The 21,771-nt window shown below is 54.0% G+C and overlaps 1 protein-coding gene across 3 annotated transcripts in view; it reads left to right on the top strand.

Annotated features, from left to right (window-relative positions):
• The window catches only part of DHX37 (DEAH-box helicase 37), a 41,419-nt gene that overhangs the window by 16,424 nt on the left and 3,224 nt on the right, over window positions 1-21,771 (top strand). For 2 of the 3 annotated variants that reach the window (XM_043979156.1, XM_043979154.1), the window contains exons 7-25: window positions 720-816; window positions 2,617-2,730; window positions 4,705-4,806; window positions 5,239-5,353; window positions 6,159-6,254; window positions 6,459-6,532; window positions 8,218-8,362; window positions 9,850-9,926; window positions 11,033-11,265; window positions 13,404-13,515; window positions 15,002-15,108; window positions 15,562-15,750; window positions 18,641-18,765; window positions 18,892-19,008; window positions 19,695-19,870; window positions 20,630-20,744; window positions 21,075-21,212; window positions 21,393-21,487; window positions 21,607-21,680. In XM_043979156.1, the coding sequence (XP_043835091.1) occupies window positions 720-816; window positions 2,617-2,730; window positions 4,705-4,806; window positions 5,239-5,353; window positions 6,159-6,254; window positions 6,459-6,532; window positions 8,218-8,362; window positions 9,850-9,926; window positions 11,033-11,265; window positions 13,404-13,515; window positions 15,002-15,108; window positions 15,562-15,750; window positions 18,641-18,765; window positions 18,892-19,008; window positions 19,695-19,870; window positions 20,630-20,744; window positions 21,075-21,212; window positions 21,393-21,487; window positions 21,607-21,680 (2,301 nt within the window). The remainder of the gene's footprint in view (window positions 1-719; window positions 817-2,616; window positions 2,731-4,704; window positions 4,807-5,238; window positions 5,354-6,158; window positions 6,255-6,458; window positions 6,533-8,217; window positions 8,363-9,849; window positions 9,927-11,032; window positions 11,266-13,403; window positions 13,516-15,001; window positions 15,109-15,561; window positions 15,751-18,640; window positions 18,766-18,891; window positions 19,009-19,694; window positions 19,871-20,629; window positions 20,745-21,074; window positions 21,213-21,392; window positions 21,488-21,606; window positions 21,681-21,771) is intronic. The other variant, XM_043979155.1, reaches the window with a different exon arrangement.

Genomic DNA, 21,771 nt, shown 5'->3' with positions numbered 1-21,771 from the left:
CGGTAGTAGTCTCACCAGACACTCGGGCCACATCGTGAGGGTGGCATCCAGACCTGGGTCCACGGTTTAGAAGGGGTGTTGTCGAGCCATTGGGCGTCTAGAGAAAGGGCAGCCAGGAAGGTGAGGGCTCTGTGTGGGTCGGTTGTAGGAGCAGGGGGCGGGGGGGGGGGGGGGGGGCCTCATGTGGAGGAGGGGTTGGACATGCTCCCTGTGAGTCACGAGGCTACAACCAGGGGAGAGGGCTGCGAGTGTTAGGCTTGATACGAGAAAGAGGAGAAGTGGATTCCTGCCCAAGGGACGACTTCAAGCAGAAGCCACTTCCCAGAATTTCAGACTTGGCTTGAAGATGCCCAGCGAGGAGGGAGCCTCCTCAGCATGGGAATGACGCGTCTGGGGAGCTCTGACTGCTTTCTGCCTCAGACCCAAAGGGAGGGCCCCTGCCCTCAGAGGGAGGCTAGTCTATGGGGGGAGATGCGGGACAGACACTCCTGAAGCTGCAGAAAATGATGAAGCAATGTGGAAATGAGGAAAGAAGCCGGGCTTCTTGGGGGGTCACTTAGGGCTTCTTGGAGAGGATTTTTGAGTGAGGCTCAGGGATCTGAGCTGTCCGTTTGGCCGTGAGCTAAGAGTCCTCTCTGCTTCCAGAACCTGAGGGCCTTGGGAGATGTGATCGCCCTGTGGCATCTGCTTAATGGTGAATATGACTGTTTCCCGAGCAGGGTGGTTTCCTACCAAATCAGATATGAAGGGAATGTGACAGAGGACACCAAAATCAAGTTCATGACCGATGGCGTCTTACTCCGAGAGATCCAGAAGGTAGGCAGTTCACCGTCCGTTCCACCTCATCATGACAGATCACTCACATTTATAGAATCCTTCCCAGTTCAGAGTTCTTTCCTAGTGTATGTGTTGTTTCCTCCCAGAAGAAGGTATGCTTCTAGAAGTCAGGAATGTTTGGTCTTTGTGCTGCCTGTGCCAAAAACAGTGTGCAGCACACATTAGGCGTTCAATAAATGCACGTTAAATTGACTGAAGTTCTGAGAAGAGAGCTGTGTAGGGGGAGGAGTTTCTGGGGGAAGGGAAATATTCAAAAAGATGCCTCTTGGTGGCTGCCCATGGGAATTCATTCTTTCAACAAGAAGGAACTGCTCTTCCCAGTTGAGATGGAAGGTGTTTTTCTGGGATCACGGCTGACCAACAGCTCCTAGCATGGTTGTGTGGGTAGAGTTCTCAGCCATAGGAGTATTCCTGGATTCTAGAGCCCAGCCTGGGTCTGGAGGCATGAATGTGGTCCAGTTGTCTCCTCCCTTCTGAGCACCAGAGTCTGGGCTCGTGTTAAAGGCTGTTGCCTGCCACGACCGTCCAGCCCTGCAGCCCCTAGACCATTGTTCTGCTGGCCTTAACCCGGACCACCAGGGGCGCGGTGGTAGAGCATTCCACTTGGAGTCAGGAACGCCAAGTGCAAGCCCTGCTCCCACCCTCACAGCCCTGGCGCTGTGGTGCCAAGCACGTCCCTCCGCCTCTCCCTCAGCTCCGATTTCCTCACCCGTAAAAGGGAGGTGATATTGCCCGCCTCCCATGGTTGTGAAGCACAGACGAGGCACGGGGTGGGAAGCGCTTCATAAACTTCAGAGTGCCATGGAAATGCCCGTCGAGTAAGTCAGTGTCATTATGATTAACGTTATTAATATCAGGCACGGGGGTGGGGAGGGGGGCAGGGCAGGGAGGCAGACCGCTTCTTCCCTTGGCCCTCCTGGGCTAGCTCGGTCTAAACTCTGTGCCCTCAGCAGAGCAGAGGCCTGGGCTGTGCCCCGTCTTCAGGTCTCCCCCTCCCCCCATGCACTCAGAATGATGTGAGCACGAGGCTTTTCCTTACACGGCTTGTCTCCATTCTTCTCTGGGCAAGATCAAAAGGGTCCTTTCCGCTCCACACCTGGGGCATAGACTCGCGGGAAGGAACCAGAGGGGTCTTCATGTCCTGTCCCCTTGTTTTATGGAGGAGGAAACTGAGGCATGGGGAGGGTCCTTAGAGCCCAGGGTCACCCAGCTGTTGTTGGAGGTGGGATCTGAAGCCAGGGCAGAATGTAAATGAAGATTCCCCTTTGAGAAGGTGCTGTGTTCATTTCAAATTTTTATTATCAATTTATTGTCTAAATAAATGTTAATCATCACTCTTAGAGCTTGGCCAAGGCTGGCAAAGGCCGATTACTGCTCACAACTCCCCACACATGTAGTACTGAGCACGCTGGTTGCTGTTCAGTCGTTCAGTCGTGGCTGATTCTTTGTGGCCCCGTGGACCATGGCACTCCAATACTGTCTGTGGAATTTTCTTAGCAAAGATAATGAAGTTGTTTGCCATTTCCTTCTCCAGTGGATTAAGGCAAACAGGTGAAGTGACTTGCCCAGGGTCACCCAGCTAGTGAGTGTCTGAGGCCGGATTTGAATGCGGGTCTTCCTGACACCAGGCCCAGCACTCTATCCATTGAGCCTTCTAGCTGGTTCCATCCTGACACATAGTAGGTAGTTAACAAATGCTTGTTGGTGGATCGATTGATTAGCCATCAGCTGATTGTGAATCTAATGCCCACTTGAATATTTTATCTTCCATTTCTTTAGGATTTCTTGCTCTCAAAGTACAAAGTGGTCATCATCGATGAGGCCCACGAGAGAAGCGTCTACACAGACATCCTGATTGGTCTCTTGTCTCGAATCGTGTCTCTTCGGGCAAAGGTATGAGAGCCAGGACAGGGCAGGGGAGGAGGAGCTGCTGGTCCTAGTGGCTCTTCCCCTGGGGCTTTCTGACATTTAGATGGTGCTTCATAGCATCCCCAGCACATCACTCCCAGCAGCCACGTTTGGTTTTATTGTGTTTTGTTGATAATGTAATATTTCATTTGATAAGCAGCATCGCATAGGGAATAGAGAGTAGGCCTCAGAGTTAGGAAGACCTGGGTTCAGATGCTACACCTGACACCCCCCCACCACCCCAAGCTGTGACCCTGGACAAATCACTTAACCTCTGATCTGGTCATGGGATCTTGGATTTGGAGCTGGAGACCCTTTGAAGCCATTAAATCCCCCGACCCCCTTCTTCATCTTATGGAGGAGACCAAGACCCAGTGGCTTTATGAGGCAGGATTTGAACCCATCCTGGTTGTTAATGCTGAGCTGCCTTTCTAGCTCTGGAAGCTAGAAGGGACCTCATTTACAGAAGAGAAAACTGAGGCCCAAGGAGGATTCGAGGCAGAATCAGAACCCAGGTCTGCCCACTCCAGAACAGGGTTTTTAAAGAATTATCGAAGTCTTTGGTCTTTCACAGCAGTCATTGCCTAGTATCAGGCACCTCTCCTCCCACTGTCTCCATCCCCCATTGGAACCTTTCCTTGTAGCAAAGAAAAACAGTTTAAACAAGACCAGCAGACGGTGTTTGTAGCATTCTTCTCCTGTAGCCCCCCACTTCCCCCCATTGAAGTATTTCGGTTAAGATCAGTGTTTATTATAAACCTAATGATTCTCCATAGAAAATGTACAAATGGAGAAAATAAGAAGCCAGGTCCCCCACAAAACCGTTAACTGTGAACTGTTTACCCTTGGCTGAAAGGGGGGAATGTAGCCTTTGCCAAGCTCAGTAGGCTAGCTGGGTGGTTGTTTCCTGGGGATGGTGACTTACCATGGAAAACACTTTGAATCCTCCGACTCTGTGTTAGGTGTTTGTTGCTCTGTTTTCTGACTCCTCATTCTGCATCCATTGGATTCAGCCAGCCTTTCTCAAAGGCCCCCTGTGGGCAGAGCCCTGCCTTGTGCCCTCTGGGGAGATGGTCATTTTTTACCCTCTCCTGACTTGATGGTTGGCGATGGCTTCCCCACCAAGGCATTCAGGGTCCTGTGTTCTGGGTGTGAGTTTCTGATCCCAGCAGTGAGCAGGGATTCCCAGTGGTCCCAAACTGATGGAACTTAGCAGTTACTGTGTAACTGTCTGTCTGTGGCCTGGTTGGATTCCCACTGTTCCCCTCACCCTCCATGCTGACTCCTTTGTAATGGGTGAAGCCTGAGAAGGCAAGGCCCCCAGGCAGTGGAGGGAGGCCCTTTATAGGCAGGCTGAGAAAACTGTTCTAGCTGATCCCTCTGCAGCTGCAGTGGTGGGTGGGTGAGATCCCTGTGGGCGTTTTGGAATATCTGGATTTGTTAGACCATTTCTAGGTGAGTGAACAGAAAAGCAACTATGAAGCACCTTCTGTATGCCCAGCTCCGTGCCAAGTGCAGGAGAGACACAAACAAAAGCAAAGACAGCCCCTGCCCCAAAGAAGCTTACATTATTTTTAAAATGTAGATTTTGGGGGCAGCTAGGTGGCGCAGTGGATAGAGCACTGGCCCTGGAGTCAGGAGTACCTGAGTTCAAATCTGGCCTCAGACACATAACACTTACTAGCTGTGTGACCCTGGGCAAGTCACTTAACCCCAATTGCCTCACTTAAAAAAAAAAATGTAGATTTTTGTTTCTGTGTTGGCTTTCATATTGACTAGTGTTCCTTTTGGGTCCCTTCTGTGCTATCTTCCCAAAGAGTCGTTCTTTAAAAGAGAGAGAAGAAAATTCAGCAAATCCGACTGACTGGTTAAAAAAGCTTGCCCAGGGCCCCCCGTCACCTCAGCTGTGTGCCCTGGCACCAAGCCCAACGTGACCATGCTGGGTGTTTGTCTCCGCAGAAGCAGCAGCCCCTGAAGCTGCTCATCATGTCGGCCACGCTCCGCGTGGAGGACTTCACCCAGAACTCCCGGCTCTTCTCGGTGCCTCCCCCTATTGTGAAGGTAAGGTCCCCCTGCCGCCCAGTACTGGGCCCTGGGCTGGTGCCCCCAGGGAGCGTTCCCTTCTGCCCGGAAAAACTGGGGTTTGTTTGCATTTGATCACCTTGAATGTACAGAGGCAGCTGAGCCTGGGCTCAGCCTCTTCACCTGTAAAATGGGGGGTTTTACCCTGATGACCTTCCAAGCCTTTTACTCATAAGTCTGTGAGCCCACGGCCCCTCCTTGTAGTAGATTAAAAGGCCAGAGGAACATCACCTCCTCTGCCCTCTGCCTGTGTGAGGAGCCCCCCCCAACAAATGGCATACAGCTTCTCCTTGGGGGCCTCTGGTCCCAGGGAGCTCACTCCCTCCTGACACCGCCCCAGGGACAGCGGGAATCTTTCCTGAGCCCACGCTGGTCTCTGGCCTTGTGACACCTGCTGCTTCTTGTTGATAGGTGGATGCCAGGCAGTTCCCTGTGACCGTCCACTTTAACAAAAGGACCCCGCTCCAGGACTACAGTGGCGAGTGCTTCCGGAAAGTCTGTAAGATCCACCGGATGTTACCTCCAGGTGAGGCACCAGCCTGAGGCAGAGAGGCTGACCGGGCTTCCCCAGTTCTGTGGGAGCCTCCCTGTCCTTGCGGGGCCAGAGAGGCAGGATTTGTCTCAGAGAGCTGTGTGACCCCAGTTACCCCTGGGTCCACAAGCACAAGGTGCCTTTCCCTGCCCTTCACTCTTCTCATCTGTGAAATGGGGATGATGACACACACCCTGCACGCTTCATTAGGCAATTTCAGAGAATCTCTGAGCTCAAAGATGCCCTTCGGTGTCATCTGCACCAGTCCATACCTGGATAAAAAGTCCCTTCTAGGGGCAGCTAGGTGGCACAGTGGATAGAGCACCAGCCCTGGATTCAGGAGGACCTGAGTTCAAATCTGACCTCAGACACTTAACACTTACTAGCTGTGTGACCCTGGGCAAGTCACTTAACCCCAATTGCCTCACCAAAAAAAAACAAAAGCCCCTTCTAGAAGTCCTCTGGTGAGGGGAAGTCATGCCCCCTGTTCTAGGCATCATGCCCCTCTCCCCAGGGCTGCTAGGTGTGTCCCCTTTTGCCAAACACAGTCTAGTCCCTCTCCTGGGTAAGGCCTTTCGGGTACGTGAGCCGTTGTGTCCCCCAGCCCCTGAACCTTCTCCTCTCCAGCCTAAGCAGCCCCAGTCTTGCAGTCATGAGATGCTAGGGGTACAAGGGCTTTGGAAAGGTGAGGGCACATCTGGCTTGGCATCTGGGCCTCCTTGCTGCTGGCGGCAGGTAGGGGTGGGGAAGCAGCTCCCCATCTTGTGGCCTCATCGGCTCTTGGTCCTCTTTCCCTTAGGAGGTATCTTGGTGTTCCTGACAGGGCAGGCCGAGGTGCACTCGCTCTGCCGAAGACTCCGGAAAGCCTTCCCCTGCTACAGGGGCAGCTCCAGAGGTACACGACCAGGACACCTGGCCCAGGAAATGAGCTAAGGGATGGGAGGGGAGAGCAGCTCTGCCAAGTGTGCCCCATGGGGAGGCTCATCAGGGCATCGGTGTGGGGCACAAGGCTTCGGTGCCCAGAGAAATGGCGGGGAGGGCATGTAAGGCTCCCTATCTAATTAAGGAAGATGTCCAGGAGTTACTTTTTTTTTTAAAGGAGCAGAGGAAAAAGAGGATTCTGTGGAAGCGATGAGAAAATTCAAGAAGTCCCGAGGCAAGAAGGCCCCTGCTGTACGTTGGCAGTTCTCAGGTGGTCGGGGTGGGGCCGGGTCTCACTCTGCAGCTGCGGTCTCCAGAGAAGGGTCTCCTGGGCTTGGAGTCCCCACTTTCCACCTAGATGTGCTCTGGGCAGCCCCTTCCTCAAGCGCCACCTCTCTGTGCCCTCCCACACAGCCTTGGGCAGGTGCCTCGGCCTGTCTTGGGTCTAGACTTAACTGAGATATGCCCCAGACTGCTCGTAGAACCCCGAGCCCTTTGCCGACACTCGGCCTGGAGTTCTTTCCCCATACTACTCACAGCCTTCTGGATGGGCCCCTTCCTCAGCTTCAGCAGACAGCATGGCCCGGTAGAAAACGCTCAGCCTCTGATCCTTAACACCCTTAGCCTTCCTGGGCCTCAGTTTCCTTATCTGTAAAGCAAGGGGAAGTGGGCCTGGGTGGCCTCTGGGGCTCCAGCTCCAGATCTCCCATCCTGTTGGCCTACTATGTGCTAGGCACCAGAAATTTAGAGACACAATCGTGGTCGGCCTTGCCCTTGGGGAGCTTACGTCAGGCTTGGTGGGGGTGGGGAGACTCCGTGTTCTGTGTCTGTCCCCATCTGTGGCCCTGGATAGGCTCCTTTCCTAACCGTCAGCTTGATGCCACATTCCCAGGGGTGGTTGAGGTTTCCAGTTTGTAATGAACATCAGACCCATGTACTCTGAAGGCACACAAAGCACTGACGAGCCCGTTCCCTTTGGAGCAGGCCTGTGAACCTCTCTAGCATGGGATAAGGACCCTTAGGGAGTCAGCTTGCTGTCCCTCTAAGGGCCGGGCTGCCAGGATCCCGGTCAGTGCCAGGGAGATTGCACTGGGCACGGTGGTGCTAATGCAGAAGCATTCATACTTGGTATGTGCAGAGGCAGTTCAGGGCTGCCAGTCGCAGAGCCACCCTCTGCAGCCTGCGCCGCTGAAGCGGTTTGAGCTTCCCTTAAGTGGTGGCTCACAGTTAAGTGGGGCTTAGGCCACCAGGGCATTAGAAAGAGAAAGCCCCTTCCCTCTGGGCATTGTATATGTCCCTGAAGCCCCCTGGAGGAGACAGCTGAGCCTGGCCTGGGGGTGTTGGATGTTGAAGTTGAGAAGTCATAGACGTTCAAGGCTTTGGGGCTCTTTTAACCTGGGCTCCAGAAATGTATGTGGGGAAAGGACATTCCATCTCTATTTTTCCTAACCTCCAACTTTGGGTTCTTGGTGTGCGTTCTGGGCCTTTGGGGCTGCATCTACTGAAGCCCATTGGCCCCTAATGGATAACATTAAAGCTTAGATCTCAGGCAGCTTCCCTGGCACAGATGGGTGGGCCTCTAGAGGACAAAGCTGGAAGCCCAAGGCCTTGTGGGATTACCTGATTGTTGACTAAAGACAAAGGAAACTAATTCTGTTAAAACAGTTATTCATGTGTGTCTAGCAAGCACCACCAAAAACCAAACTGCCCCAAAGGAGTTCACAGCCCTAGGTTAAGAACTCCTGCTCCTGCCCTTGCCCTTGCCCCAGCCCCTGCCCCTGCCCCTGCCCCTGTCCCTGCTCCTGTCCCTGCTCCTGCTCCTGCTCCTGCTCCTGCTCCAGCTGAGAGTTACATTGGCTTCAGTGACTTCACAGCTTTATTCTGGGAAGGACAGGCCTCCTTGCAGCAAGCGGTCTTGATGTTTCTTTCCCCCTCAGGCATTGCCCAGAATCGATTTGGATAATTACTCAGTGATGCCTGTGGATGAAGGGGATGAGGACAGGGAGTCAGAAATGGAAGAGGAAGAGGATGCTGTGGGTTCCGATCTTGACCTGGACCTGGGAGATGGGGAAGCTGAAGAAGGTTAGCCCGGAGAGGGTTTGCTCTCCTAAATTACTGGTGGCAGTCACCCTTCTCTGCCCCAGGGAGGGCTTGGCTCGGCTCCCAAAACGAGCTGGTTTTTATCCTGCTCCCCATTTCTGTGGGATGGTGTAGTGGTTAGAGCACCAGACTTCTGGTCAGGAGGGAACTGGGTTTGTATCCCACTGCAGACACTTCCTACCTGTGTGACCTTAGGGAAATAACACAACCTCTCTGAGCGTCGATTTTTTCATCAGTAAAATTGAGGCCCCGGCGCCCTCCCTCCCAGGATCATTGTGAGGATGGGTGAGGTAAGGTCCACAAAGTACTTGGCAAAACTTCATGCTATATCAGTGTCAGCCATCACTGGTGCAGTGGATAAAGTGCTGGGCCTGCAGCATTTGAACCCGAGTCCAAATCCTGCCTCAGGTGCTTATTAGATGTGTGGCCCTGGGTAAGTCACCTAGGTCATTTCACCTGACCTCATCTCTAAAATGGGGATAATAGCAGAACCCGCTGTTGGGAGGATCAGCTGTGACAACATGAGTGAAGTGCTGTGCAGACCTGCTGTGATTATGGTGGGCACACACACTTGGAGCTTCTCCTCCTTCATCCGTGAGTGCTGCTCTGGAGCTGTGCAGACCTCTGTTCTGAATGTCCGTGTTGTCATGGAACACACACAGGGGACTGGCTGACGGCTGGGCTGGGCGCTGAGCAGAGAGGACTCTGCTCCCTCCCATGGTCCCAGCTCTCGAGTGTAGAGCCCAGGGCAGCCTCCCTGACAGACATGGTTGGATGGGTCAGCCTGCGATTGCCTGACTGTTGGCTGATCGATGCTTCTCGTGGTTGGGGGCGTCCCAGAACAGGGGTGTTAAAGGGCCACAGCTCTGGCTGCTTCTGTTTTGGGACTTGGGGATTGCTCCCACCTGGTTTCAAGTCCCAGCTCAGATGCTGCCTGGCCGGGTGACTCCCAGCAAGTGCTTTGCTCTGCCCAGTCTCAATTCCCTCATTTGCAAAAGGGGGATAATAAGCATTTGCCTCACCAGCAAATTAACCTAAATAACATTTGGAAGTACATTGTGCTGTTCTGTGAATGCCACCTGCTACAGGCATGACTTCACTAACAACAACATTATTAGTCTTCTTGTTTTGTTTTGTTTTGGTTTTGGCGGGGCAATGAGGGTTAAATGACTTGCCCAGGGTCACACAGCTAGTGTCAAGTGTTTGAGACCAGATTTTAACTCAGGTCTTCCTGAATCTAGGGCTGGTACTTTATCCACTGTGCCACTTAGCAGCCTCCAACATGATTAGTCTTAATGGTAATTAGCATTAATAATTAATGCTAATAAATATAATAGTTCTAATAGTCATTGATAATCGTATTAATAATGAATAACAGTAGTCTTTAATGTGCATTCATTGGTCCTGGACCCCGAGGCCTGTTGGGAGCTCCTTTGTCCTGACCTCAGCCCATCTGTTTTCTGTAACAGATGAGAAGCCAGACGCCTCCCTCCCTCTTCATGTCCTGCCGTTGTATTCACTGCTGGCTCCAGAGAAGCAAGCCCAGGTAAGACCGAGCGCACACACATGGGCCAAGGGCCTGCTCCGGCCCCTGGCTGCTCTGAGCGTTGCTCAGTTCCTCCTGGTGGCTGCTCATGGGACTGCAGAGAGCCAAGGGACAGGAGCCTCTTGCTGCTCTCTGGGGCTGGCAGGAGGTGCCCTTCACCAGGATTTCGGGGGGGCAGAAGGGAAGCCACATGCCTTCTCTTGGTAACATGGGTTCTCTTTGGAGCACGGTCACCCCTTTGCTGCCTGGAGGCAGGGTTGGGGTTAGATGACCCATTTTGCTGGGATACCCATATTTGTTATGAGGGCTTGTTCTTCCTTTTTGGAGGAGGAGGAATCAGCCATAAATGCTGTTACTGGGGAGCAAAGGGCAGAATTTGGGGTTAAACGGCCCGAGCTCAGGTCCCAATTCTGCCATTTCCTAGGCGTGTGAGTGCCCACTTCCTGTCTTGGCCCCGGTGTCCTCCTCTAAAATTAGAGGCTTAGACTAGATGGGTGATCTTGGAGGACTCTTCTCACTCTGAATCTATGAGCGTGGTGAATGAGACGGGGCAGCTTGGGTTTGGGTCTTGGCATCAGTGCTTCTCTGGCCCCAGCTCAGAACTGGAGCGGTGGGCGGACATTGCCGGCTGGGTAGACGGCCCCCAGGTGGAGCAGGCTGCCTTGCTGGGGGTGTGTTCTCCCTTGGAGGTCTGCACACGGCCAGCTGGTCAGCATGCCTTTAGGAAATGCCCACTCTGGCAGGCATGGTGCCGGGCATACCAAAAAGCCAAAAGACTGTGCCTGTCTGCCAGGACAAACCAGACACCCAGGATAAACTGGAGACGGGCCTGCCGCTGAGCCTCCAAGGAGCCAGGCCGGGCTGGTGTCATGGGGAGACTCTCTGAGGGTGGCTGTGATGGTCCCCGTGGGTCTTTGGGAAGACCTACCCTCCAGGCTGCATTGTCTCTGGGGAGTGTGGCATTTGCACTGGGTGCTTTCTCAGGCCCTTTTCTGCTCTGCAGGGCTATGGCCCTGAGCACGTTCCCACCAGGGGCTTCTGGGCTCCAGCTCAGCCTCCTGCACCGGCCCCTTCATCCCAACAGGCTTTGCTTTTCCCCGACACAGGTGTTCAGGCCTCCCCCAGAGGGATGCCGACTGTGCGTTGTGGCCACCAACGTGGCAGAGACATCCCTGACCATCCCTGGCATCAAATATGTGGTTGACTGTGGCAAAGTCAAGAAGAGGTTTTATGACAAAGTGACCGGTGTGTCCTCTTTCCGAGTAACATGGGTGTCGCAGGCATCGGCTGATCAGCGGGCCGGGAGAGCCGGAAGGACGGAGCCAGGCCACTGCTACAGGTAGGCAGGGACTTGGGAGCAAGGCCATGGGAGAGCAGTCGGCCAAGAGTGGACAGTGGGAAAGGAGACTGAGAAGTCAGCAGGAGGTGGCCAGAGTGGGAAAGACCCCCTGAGGACCTGGTTCAGATCCTGCTTCTGGCACTGACTAGCTGTGTGACCCTGGACAAGTCACTTAAACTCTGAGCCTCTGGATTCCTGGTCTGAAAAAGGAAGAGTTTGGACTTGTGGGCCTCCAAGGGCCTCCTCAGCCTCGGGTCTGGGATCTTTTGGTCGTCCCCAGGGATGTCTCCTGACAGCACCTCCCTCTTCTCTGGCTTAGCGAACCTTGACGTAGCACGTTCTTTGATGCCTGCAGCGGGAAGTGCTGATGTTGGCCCCATTCCAGAGATGTGGCAGCTAAGGCAGACAGAGGGTAAGGGATTTGCCCGAGGTCTCAGAGCTAACAAGTGGCTGAGATGGCATTGGAACCCAGGGCTTCCTGCCACCCACGGCCAATTCTCATTGATGCAGATAGAGAGCAGCAATATGGAGGATGGTGGGGTTTTTTTTTAATTTTTAATTTTTAAATTTTTTTCATTTTTTTTTTGTGTGAGGCAATTGTGAGGCTAGTAACTGTTAAGTGTCTGAGACCAGATTTGAACTCAGGTCCTCCTGACTCCAGGGCTGGTGCTCTATCCACTGTGCCACCTAGCTGCCCCTGAGGATGTTTTTAATTATCGCATTTGGGTTTTTTTGTTTTTTTGTGGGGCAATGAGGGTTAAGTAACTTGCCCAGGGTCACACAGCTGGTAAGTGTCAAGTGTCTGAGGCTGGATTTGAACTCAAGTCCTCCTGAATCCAGGGCTGGTGCTCTATCCACTGTGCCACCTAGCTGCCCGTTTGGTTACTTTTATGAGGATCTCGACAAACATAAACAAACATGAACATTGCTATCTTCAAAGAATAGAAAAGGTGGTTTGCATGTGGAACTCTGAATGTTGGTTCCCTGCAGGTCGGGTTTTGTTTCAGCAACAAACATTTATTTTATTTTCCAGTTACATGTAAGGGTAGTTTTCAACATTCATTTTCATAAGATTTAGAGTTCCAAATTTTTCTCCCTCTCTCCTTCCCTTTCCTCCCCCCTCCACTAGATTGCAACCAGGTTATATATGTACAATCTATAAGTGTTCTTTTTATCAGTTCTTTCTATAGGGGTGCATAGTCAGCTTCCTCATTAGTTCCTTGGGATTGTCTTGGATCATTGCACTGCTGAGAGTAGTTAAGTCATTCACAATTGCTCATTGAACAGTACTGCTGTCACTATGCACAATGTCCTCCCAGCTCTGCTCACTTCACTATACATTGATGTTCATGAGTCTTTCCAGGTTTTTCTGGGATCATCCTGTTTGTCATTTCCTGTAGCACAAGACCATTCCACTACAGTCATATAGCACAACTTCTTCCGTCATTCCTCAATTGATGGACATTCCCTTGATTCTCAATTCTTAGCCTCCACCAAGAGATGCTGTAAATATTTTTAGTACAATTTCCCCCCCTTTTCTCTTTTTCATGATTACTATTGTTAACTGTTTCCCTTCCATCCTGTTCCCTTCCCCATGATATTTATTCTATTATCCATCTTCTTTCATCCTATCCCTCTTCCAAAGGGATTTGCTTCTGTCTGTCCCCTCCCCCACTGTGAGCGTGGATCAGGTTGAACACGGCGGTAACCATCCTGCCTCCCTCTCTTACCTTCTCATTCCCTTCTCTCTTCTGGGTGCCTCTTAAGTGTTGTCTTGGTGCTTTGGACTCCTCCCTGCAACCCCCCCTCCTCCCCAGGCAGAAGATAATGTGGGCAGTCTCCCAAGACCCTTCTCTTTGGCAGCCTGGCCTGGTGGTTATTGCTGGATTCAGACTCAGACCCAGGTTTGCATCCTCCCGCTGAGGTCACTCCTGGCTGCGAAGCCTCAGTTTCCTTATTTGTGGAATGTGCCCAGTTAGCGTGCTTTCGTGAGACGCAGGTGCAGTAATTCACGTAAACCTGGTGTCATAGAGGCAGGAGCCTAGCGACCAGCCTCCCTCGCAGCTCCTTAGGGCACCGCTCCTGGCGTCCCTAGTTGGCTTCCAGCAGGGTCTCAGCCGCCTCTCTGTCCCCCACAGGCTGTATTCGTCAGCCGTTTTCAGCGACTTTGAGAAGTTTTCTCCTCCTGAAATCACCCGGCGGCCCGTCGAGGATTTGGTCCTTCAGATGAAGGCTTTGAACATAGAAAAGGTGAGGGGCGTGGGATATGTGAATGGGGGTGTTGCAGGAGAGAAGGTGAGATTCCCCAAGAGAAAGCCACTTCCGGCTCACTGCTCTCTCTCCTGAAGGGAAAAGAGGCTTCTTATGGTTGGAGTTTGGAATGTGCCTCAGGCATCTGTGTGCCAGGCTTCTGGTCAAAGGAAGAGAGGGCATGCTTTTCATGTCTAGAGATTACATGTAGCTGGGGAAGGTGGCAGACGCACTGGGCCAAGAGACCTTGGAATCCTGGGATGAGCCTCATGGGGGAGTTCACTAGGCCTGGATGGAGAGTCTTCTACGTGGGTTCAAAAATCCCCCCCAAATTTAAAAGTGAACAGGCATCCTTCGAGTCTTTGTTGTTTCTCTGCAGGCCTTTGGCCACCTGGTGCCAGTCACTCAGTAGGTGGTTAACAAATACCTGTTGATTGGTTGCTTAATGCTCACCAGAGATCAGAACTAGGAGCAGGAGGTAGAGACAGGGTTTGACTTGATGTGGGAGGAAGCTCATTCACAGTTATCTCGAAGTTGACGAAGGAGAAGTGGGAGAGCCAGGAGGGGCACCGATTGGCAGTGCCAGGGGCTGCGAGAGGCCTGAGCAAAGCCATCAGACTGGGGGATTAGAAGAGCGGGCGGCATCCGCTGAACAGCAAGTCTTGCCAGGGTTCGGTTAGTGAGAAGGGAGGGAGCAGAGGCCTAGCTCGAGGCGGTGCAGGGGGTGTGGGCAGCAGGGAAGAACTAGCAGCCAGGGAGAGACTGAGGACTAGAGAATGAAGTTAGCTGCTCTGTGTTAGTGAGGCCATGCTGGCCCTGCTTTCTAATGCCTCCTCCCTCCTCGGGGAGTCCTCTCTTGTGGCCCAGAGCCCCCGCTCGGTGGCTTGCCTGGTTCTTACAGAGGATCCCCTGAAGAGTCCTCCCGGTGTGGGAGATGAGAGCGGGCTGTGCTTGTGTGCCAACGGCTGGCCCCCGGAGCGCCTGAGACCCCACCGGCGTGATTCCCACTTACACAACGGCACTGTGGGGGTGTCGGTTACAACCAGAACTCGGCCTCCTTGTCTGCGGCCAAGCACGGTTTCCCTTTTGGCATCTCTTTCTTGATCCTAGATCAGCCAACAGAGGTCACGTCAAGTCAGCAAGTGTCGGTTAACCACCTACTCTGCCAGACATTGCTGAGAGCTGAGGACACAAAGACCCTCAAAGAGCTCACAGTCTGGGGGGGGACAGTTTGCAAAATGGTCACATCCAAATGGTGTAAAGGGAATAACTTGGCAAGGGTCACGGGGGGGCGCACTAGCATCGAGGGTCAGCTCAGTGTCTACTTACAGCATAGACTGTATTGTCCACAAGGACCTCGGATGGATAGACCCTGGGACTTGGCAGGCACTGGAGGGGGTGCTCCAGGTCGCTGGCCTTGGACCTCCTGGCTCTTTGCCTGCATTCACCCTCATCACTTTTCTCATCCTCCACAAATGCTTTTTAGGTTGTCAACTTCCCCTTTCCCTCCCCTCCCCCTACGGAGGCCCTGGTCGCCGCAGAGGAGTTGTTGACAGCGCTCGGAGCTTTGCGGGAGCCCCTGAAGACAGGACGGTATGGTGTCTGGAGTGGGGGATGCTGGGCCTGGGCCCACCAGAACTCTGAGAGTTCATTTCACTCCGTAAGGAGGGTGGGCACAGTGAGGGTGCCACCAGCATAGCGGGATCCCACCCCAGCTCAGCTTCTGGTGCTCTTCTTATTCCACTTACCGAGCATCTCTTACATCAGAAACATGAAAGTATCACAAGTTGAATAAGGTCCAGAGTGACTAGGGTCAGCCAGCTGAACTTGGAGTCTGGGAGACCTGAGTTCAAATCCTGCCTTGGCCACTTTCCTGGCTGGGCACGTCACTTAACCTCTGCCTCAGTCTCCTTGTCTGTAAAATGAGGAGGTTGGGTTCCCATGGTCTCCAAACTCCTTTCCAGTGCTAAATCTATGACCCTGTGATACCTCCTTCCCCACAAAGGCAGGGTCACCCATGACACCCTCCCTTCATTTTCTCCCCAGGCTCAAACAGCTGCAGGGGGCGAAGCTGAGCTGCCCAATCAGCCCCTTGGGTAGAACGATGGCCACCTTTCCCGTGGCCCCCCGCTACGCCAAGATGCTGGCCCTCAGCCGGCAGCATGAGTGCCTGCCCTATGTCATCACCATCGTGGCCGCCATGACGATTCGCGAGCTGTTTGAGGAGTTGGACAGGTGGGTGACAGGGGCCGCCAACGCGGGGCTGGTGGCAGAGAGGGGGCAGAACCACGCTCTGCCTGGCCCCAGAGGCCTGACGAGGAGCGCCGGAGGGCCGGCCTTAGAGAGGAGCGGACTGGGCTTTAATGTGACAAGACTTCCTAAGGACCCGGGCCCCTAGAGGCCAGGGAGGAGGTAGGGTCTCTGTCCTTCACATTCTTTCGGCAGAGCCTGTTAGGCCACACACATGCCTCTCATAGAAGGGATTCTGGGTCAGGCAGGAGCTGGGACTGGCGCAGGTGAGGCTGGGGGTCAGGAACCCCACTTCTCGTTCTGCTGCTACTGCTGAGGTTTGTGGCCTCGGCCGAGTCACTCCATGAGTCCTGCTCAGGGCAGCGGGACCTGACGTATTTCATAGGTGGGAAGCCCCTTTACAGTGCAGCCTCCTCTTCTCTGCCATCTTAGCCTAGGGCTCCTCAAGGTGCAGTGACTTGCCCAGGGTCACACAGCCTCCTTGTGTGAGAGGTCAGGCTGCTCTCTGTTTCCTACGTGCTGCTGTCTTCTTCTCTGAGGCTTCCTTCCCTAAAGCAGGGCACGCACCCTGCAGTCTTCACGGGGTGGCTGCAGGGTCCAGTGAGACCAAGCTGGGTAATTGCTTCAGGGAGCTGCAGGAGGAAGTCTGGCATTAGATGGGGTAGGGGCGCCCCAGGGCAGCAGCAATGATGCTGGCGAAACAATCCAAGGCAACGACAGCATCAGTACTGGGCGCTGGCATCTCTACGGTGCTTTAAGGTTTGCAGAGCGCTTTACAAACACTGCCTCAGGTGATCCTCACAACAGGCCGTTATTGTCCCCATTTAGAGATAAAGAAGCGGAGGTGACTTTCTCAAGGTCACACAGCTAGTAAGTGTCTAAGGCCAGATTTGAATTCAGATCTTCCTAACTTCGGGCCCAGGGCTCTACCAATCCAGCTGCCTCATGGTACTCGGACCCCTCGCCTCTGCTGTACCTGGAGTGAACCTCGGGGGTAATGGGGAGCCCTCTAAGTCACATTTGGGGAAATGGAGGCACAAACTGCCCCCAAGCTTGGAGATTTTTCTTGGATTAACCCTAGAAGGGGAGGAAAGTTGACTCGTGGGGTCACAACCCCTGGGTCATATCTGGTCCAGGTGAGCCCAGAGCCCTTAGGGAAGGCCCATGCCTGGGTTACCTCTTTTTCCATTGAGTTTTTGTGTGAGTGACTTGCAATGGTGTGTGACAGTGGTAGTTCAGCCTGATTGACTCCCCCTGCAATCCTCTGCATTTTATTTTACTTGTTTAAAAACATGTTTTGATAAGGGGCCCACAGACTGACCCAGCTTGCCCCAGGGTTGTGGGACACACATGGTGAAGGAAATACAGCTCGCTTCCCAGTCTGGCTGCGCTTATGGTGCTGCCTCTCATACGTACTACGTGCCAGCCTCACCAGCCTCCTTTCACCCATTTCCCATCTCTGCGCCTTTGAACTGGGCTATACACCATGCCCGCAGTGTCCTCCCACCTCCCCTCCACCTCTCGGAGCCCCTCCCTCCCTTTGTGACCCAGCTCTGCTGCCACCCAGCCCCTGTTTGAGGTGGTTCTTAATTTCCCCTGGTTATTGGTCGTCCCCCGCCCCCCCCTCCAAAAAAAATTTGTTGTGTGTGTGCGTGTATTCCTTTGAATGTGCTGCAAATCCCCAAGTATAAGGGAAGCTGCTGCTTTGCATTCTTACTTTGTCCAGCACATAGTAGGTGCTTTAAAAAATGCTTGTTGAATTTGACCTGAATGTAAGTGTAAATTCAAGCCTGTATCCTCTGACTGGTGGCAAGATGATTTCCACACTAACTTCCTGTTGCACAAACCCTTCAACCTCCTTTCAGTCAGCAAGCCTTATTTAAGCACCTACTGCTTGTCAGCCAGGCACCGTGGCAGATGCTGGGGATACAGGGAGAGAGCAACAAAGAATCCCTGGGCCCTTCTTAGGGCTGATGTTTACCTCAGCTTATGATACGTTTACAGAGAAATAAGGTGGTGTTTAGATATTTCTCGATGAGAATTTATGTATGTGTGTATATAGGTACCATGCACATGTGTGTATAAAGAAACCAGTTTAACATATACATTAATATACACGTGTATAAGTATATGTATAGATAGCTGTGTGGGGGGGTATGCCTTCATGTGCATCTGTACACACAAATAAAACCATTTAGACTTTGTATGTGTACGTACATATACACATGTACTCTCTATATGTATACATGCATGTAAGGTGAGGTTTGTGATATGTATGTACCCATGCATATATATGTGCATGTGTTAAAATGTTTAGACTACTTATATGTGTGTGTACACATGCGTATACATATGTATACACACATGGGTATGTAGGTATGCATGCATATATACATGTATGAACTCAAAGTTTAAACGACTTCTATATTTATATGTGTATGCCCACATGCACAAATACACATGCATATAAACACATATGGTGTGTGATGGGGTGCACAGGTTGGGGAGGGAGGGAGGAGCAAACAGCCTCTCCCAGGTGATACCCCCAAGCAGAGCCTAGCAGGCAGCCTGGGGTCTAGCAGACAGGATGACAAGGGTGGCATTCCAGGTAGGGGGGGTGGTCTGTGTGGCAGGATGGAGTGCTGTGTCCCAGGCAGTGTCAAGAGGCTGGTCTGACGTGAGCCAAGTGCCTGAGAGGGAGGGAGCATTTGACGCTGAGCAGTGAGAGGAGCCTGCCTTTCCTCCCAAGGCGCTGGGGAGCCCCTGAGGTTTCTGGAGGGATGGAGGGCAGATGCCGCCCAGTGCCTCTCTGCACCTGCTCTCGCCTTGCCCAGGGGTTAGCACATTTGTTGATGCTTGTGCTTGTTGCTCACAGACCGGCTGCCAGCGAGGAAGAGCAGGCCCAGCTGAAGGGGAAGAAAGCACGAGTGTCCCAGATGCAGAGACTGTGGGCCGGCCAGGGTGCCTCGCTGAAGCTGGGTGACATGATGGTGCTGCTCGGTACGTGCGCCCCTGCCCTCCTAGGCTGTCCTGGCATCCCCAGCCCGGGTCTTCATGCATGCGTGTGACCAATGGATGAGGCCCAGCCCGGCCATGGACCCAGCCCTTCCCCTCCTTGTCCCACAGGCGCGGTGGGAGCTTGCGAGTACTCGGGATGCACGCCCCGATTCTGTGAGGCCAACGGACTGCGGTACAAGGCCATGATGGAGGTCCGGCGGCTGCGGGGGCAGCTGACCACCACAGGTACCCCCCGCTCTGCCCCCCGGGATGCCTTATGGCGAGCAGCCCCTGCCCAACCTCTCATGGAGCTCCTCGTCTTCCTGTGCAGCCCTGGCTTCTCAGGGGTTGATGCTGGGTGCTCGTTGGGCCTCCTTTGTTCCCTTGGGTTGTTGGGGGGAGGTAGGGGAAGGGGCCTGTAAGCGGAGCAGAAGAGGAGTCTGCAGGAGCTTCCTGGGGCTCCCTTGGGGTACAGATGGGGAAACTGAGGTACAGAGAAGGAAGGCTGGATGGGACCCTGCAGTCTCTGGTCCTATTTAATGTGTGCCAGGCACCATGTTGAGTGTTGGACTGTTTTTGTCTCATCTCATACAACAGTCATGGGAGGGGAGGTAGGTGTCATTACCATCCCCATTTTACAGTTGAAGAAACTCAGGCACACAGTGCTGAAGTGACTTGCCCAGGGTCACAGGGATAGGAAGTCTGAAGCCGTCAGGATCATGCAGGGAGGACTCATCTGGGCTCCCCTCCTGACTCCAGGCCCAGTTCCCATAGCCTGCTGTAGGCAAGGCAGGTGGGGGCATGTCCTCATTTTTCAGATCTGGAGCCCAAGGCCATGAGTGGCTCCGTGAGATCCCTGGGCTGGAGCCCTGGCTCCTGCCTGTCCCCCCACCTCAGGGGTCACCCTCCTTGTCCCCGGCTCTTCCTTCTAGTAACCTCCATCAGCGAGCACGCCACAGGCCTCTTTGTGGATCCCAAAATGAAGCCCCCAAATGAGGACCAGGTGAATTTCCTGCGGCAGATAGTGCTGGCCGGCCTGGGCGACCACGTGGCCCGGCGTATCCAGAGCGAGGAGCTGCTCGATGACAAGTGGAGAAACGGCTACAAGGTGGGCGCCCGCCCATCCCCTGCTGGGGCTGCAGCTGGGAGGGCAGGGGGCTTTCATTCTGCTCCCTCACATCTTATTCTGGCGTTGTGGCCGTGCCTCAAGCGCTCCACTGTTGGTGGGTAACCTCTGATCCAGGAAAATTCTCCCTGTTCCCCAGATTCCAGCATTTGGAGCTGATGGAGACCTTTGGGTCGGCCGGTCCACCCTCATTATTTTACAGATGAGCACACTTCGAGGCAGGATTTGGCCTCTCTTTCCCTGACCCCCCTGTCGAGTGCTCTCTCTGCCCTGTAGCACATTGCCCGGATTTGGGCACAAGCAGACCAGGGGCCTCCTTCCCGTGCTGAGACACCAGCACCCCCACACGTACTGGGACAGATGGGCACCTTTGTGGTTCTGTCCTGGGCCAAGCTCTTCATAGGAGTCGGCCGGAGGCAGAGGTGCCCGGGTCCCAGACTCTATGGGTGCACGAACACAAGCTCAGGGTCACTGAGCTGGGATGCAGTGTGGGACAGCGGGATGGTGGCATGCTGGATCTTCAGTCAGAGGACCCGGGTTCAAATGCTGCCTTTGCCAGTCGCCGTCTGTGTGCACCGTGGCCAGGTTCCTTCCTCTCCCTGGCCTGAGTCTCCTTATCTGTAAATCGAGGACACTGGACTCAGGGACCCTGAGTGCTTGACCTGCCTCCCGGCCTGGGATCACAGCACCCAGGTGTCTGACTGACACTTTTCTGTGCCCTCCTCTTCCTTTGCTGCGTAGACCCCTCTGCTCGATGATCCTGTCTTCATCCACCCCAGCTCCGTCCTTTTCAAAGAGCTGCCCGAGTTTGTGGTCTATCAGGAGATTGTGGAAACCACCAAGATGTACATGAGAGGTGGGAGCTGGGGGGAAATGGGGGGGGGGTGAGGAGGGAGCCATGGGCTGGAGCCTTCCTTTTGAACCATGTGACCTTGAGTGAGTCACCTAACCTGTCTGTGCAACAGCTTCCTCTTGTGAAAGGGGGGCATTGGCCTGGATGGGCGCTGAGCTGGAAGGCCTCGGAGCCTTGGCCCGTGTCCTGCTGATGCTCAGGCCTCGTAGGGGCTGTGGGCGCCTGCCCCGAGGCTGGCAGAGAGCCGGTGTCTGCAGAGAACAGCCTCTCTCGGGCAGGGAGGACCTCCTGGCCTGGCCTGTGGGGTGCTAGTGGCCCTGCCGTGTCCTGCAGGTGTCTCCGCAGTGGAAGCTGCTTGGATCCCGGTCCTGCTGCCCTCTTACTGCCACTTTGAGAAGCCCCTGGAGGACCCTCCCCCGGCCTACTGCTCCAAGACTGGCCAGGTTGTGTGTCACCGGGCCAGTACCTTCTGTGAGTGTCGGGGGCAGTGGGAGCGGGGGGCACTCTCTTGTCTGTCCCATGACCCTGCCTGGCCTGGGCCCGGGTTGTGTGGACGATCATCTGCCAGGGGACCCTGTCGCCCAGGCCCCCATGCTCTCCACGCCCGGCATGGTAACCCGCTAACAGAGGCATGTACCCCCATCTTTGCAGATCGCGTGGGCTGGCAGCTCCCTGCTGTGCAGGTGGCCTACCCCGAGGGGCTCGACCGCTACAAGTACTTTGCCAGGTTTTTCCTGGAAGGAGAGGTGAGCAGCCCCCTTCTCTTTGAAGGGTGGGGTCCCTTTGGGGTGCTTGGCCCCTGGATGGTGACAATGGGAGAGGGAGCAAGTCCCCCCTCACCAGAGCCACCTCCTTCCCCATCCAGGTCTTTAAAAAGCTCAGCCGTCACAGGAGCTGCTTGCTGTCCAGCCCCAGCACAATGCTCAAGACGTGGGCCAAGTAAGTGGTATCTGTGGAGATGGGCACAGCACGGAAGGAGGGGCCGAGAGGAGGGGAGCATTCCTGCCAGCCTCTTAAATCAGGCATCAAA

Source organism: Dromiciops gliroides, chromosome 1 (assembly GCF_019393635.1).
Source record: "Dromiciops gliroides isolate mDroGli1 chromosome 1, mDroGli1.pri, whole genome shotgun sequence".
Taxonomy (NCBI): Eukaryota; Metazoa; Chordata; class Mammalia; order Microbiotheria; family Microbiotheriidae; genus Dromiciops; species Dromiciops gliroides.
Note: the sequence above shows the minus strand (reverse complement) of the source record. Positions and strands in the feature narration are given on the sequence as shown.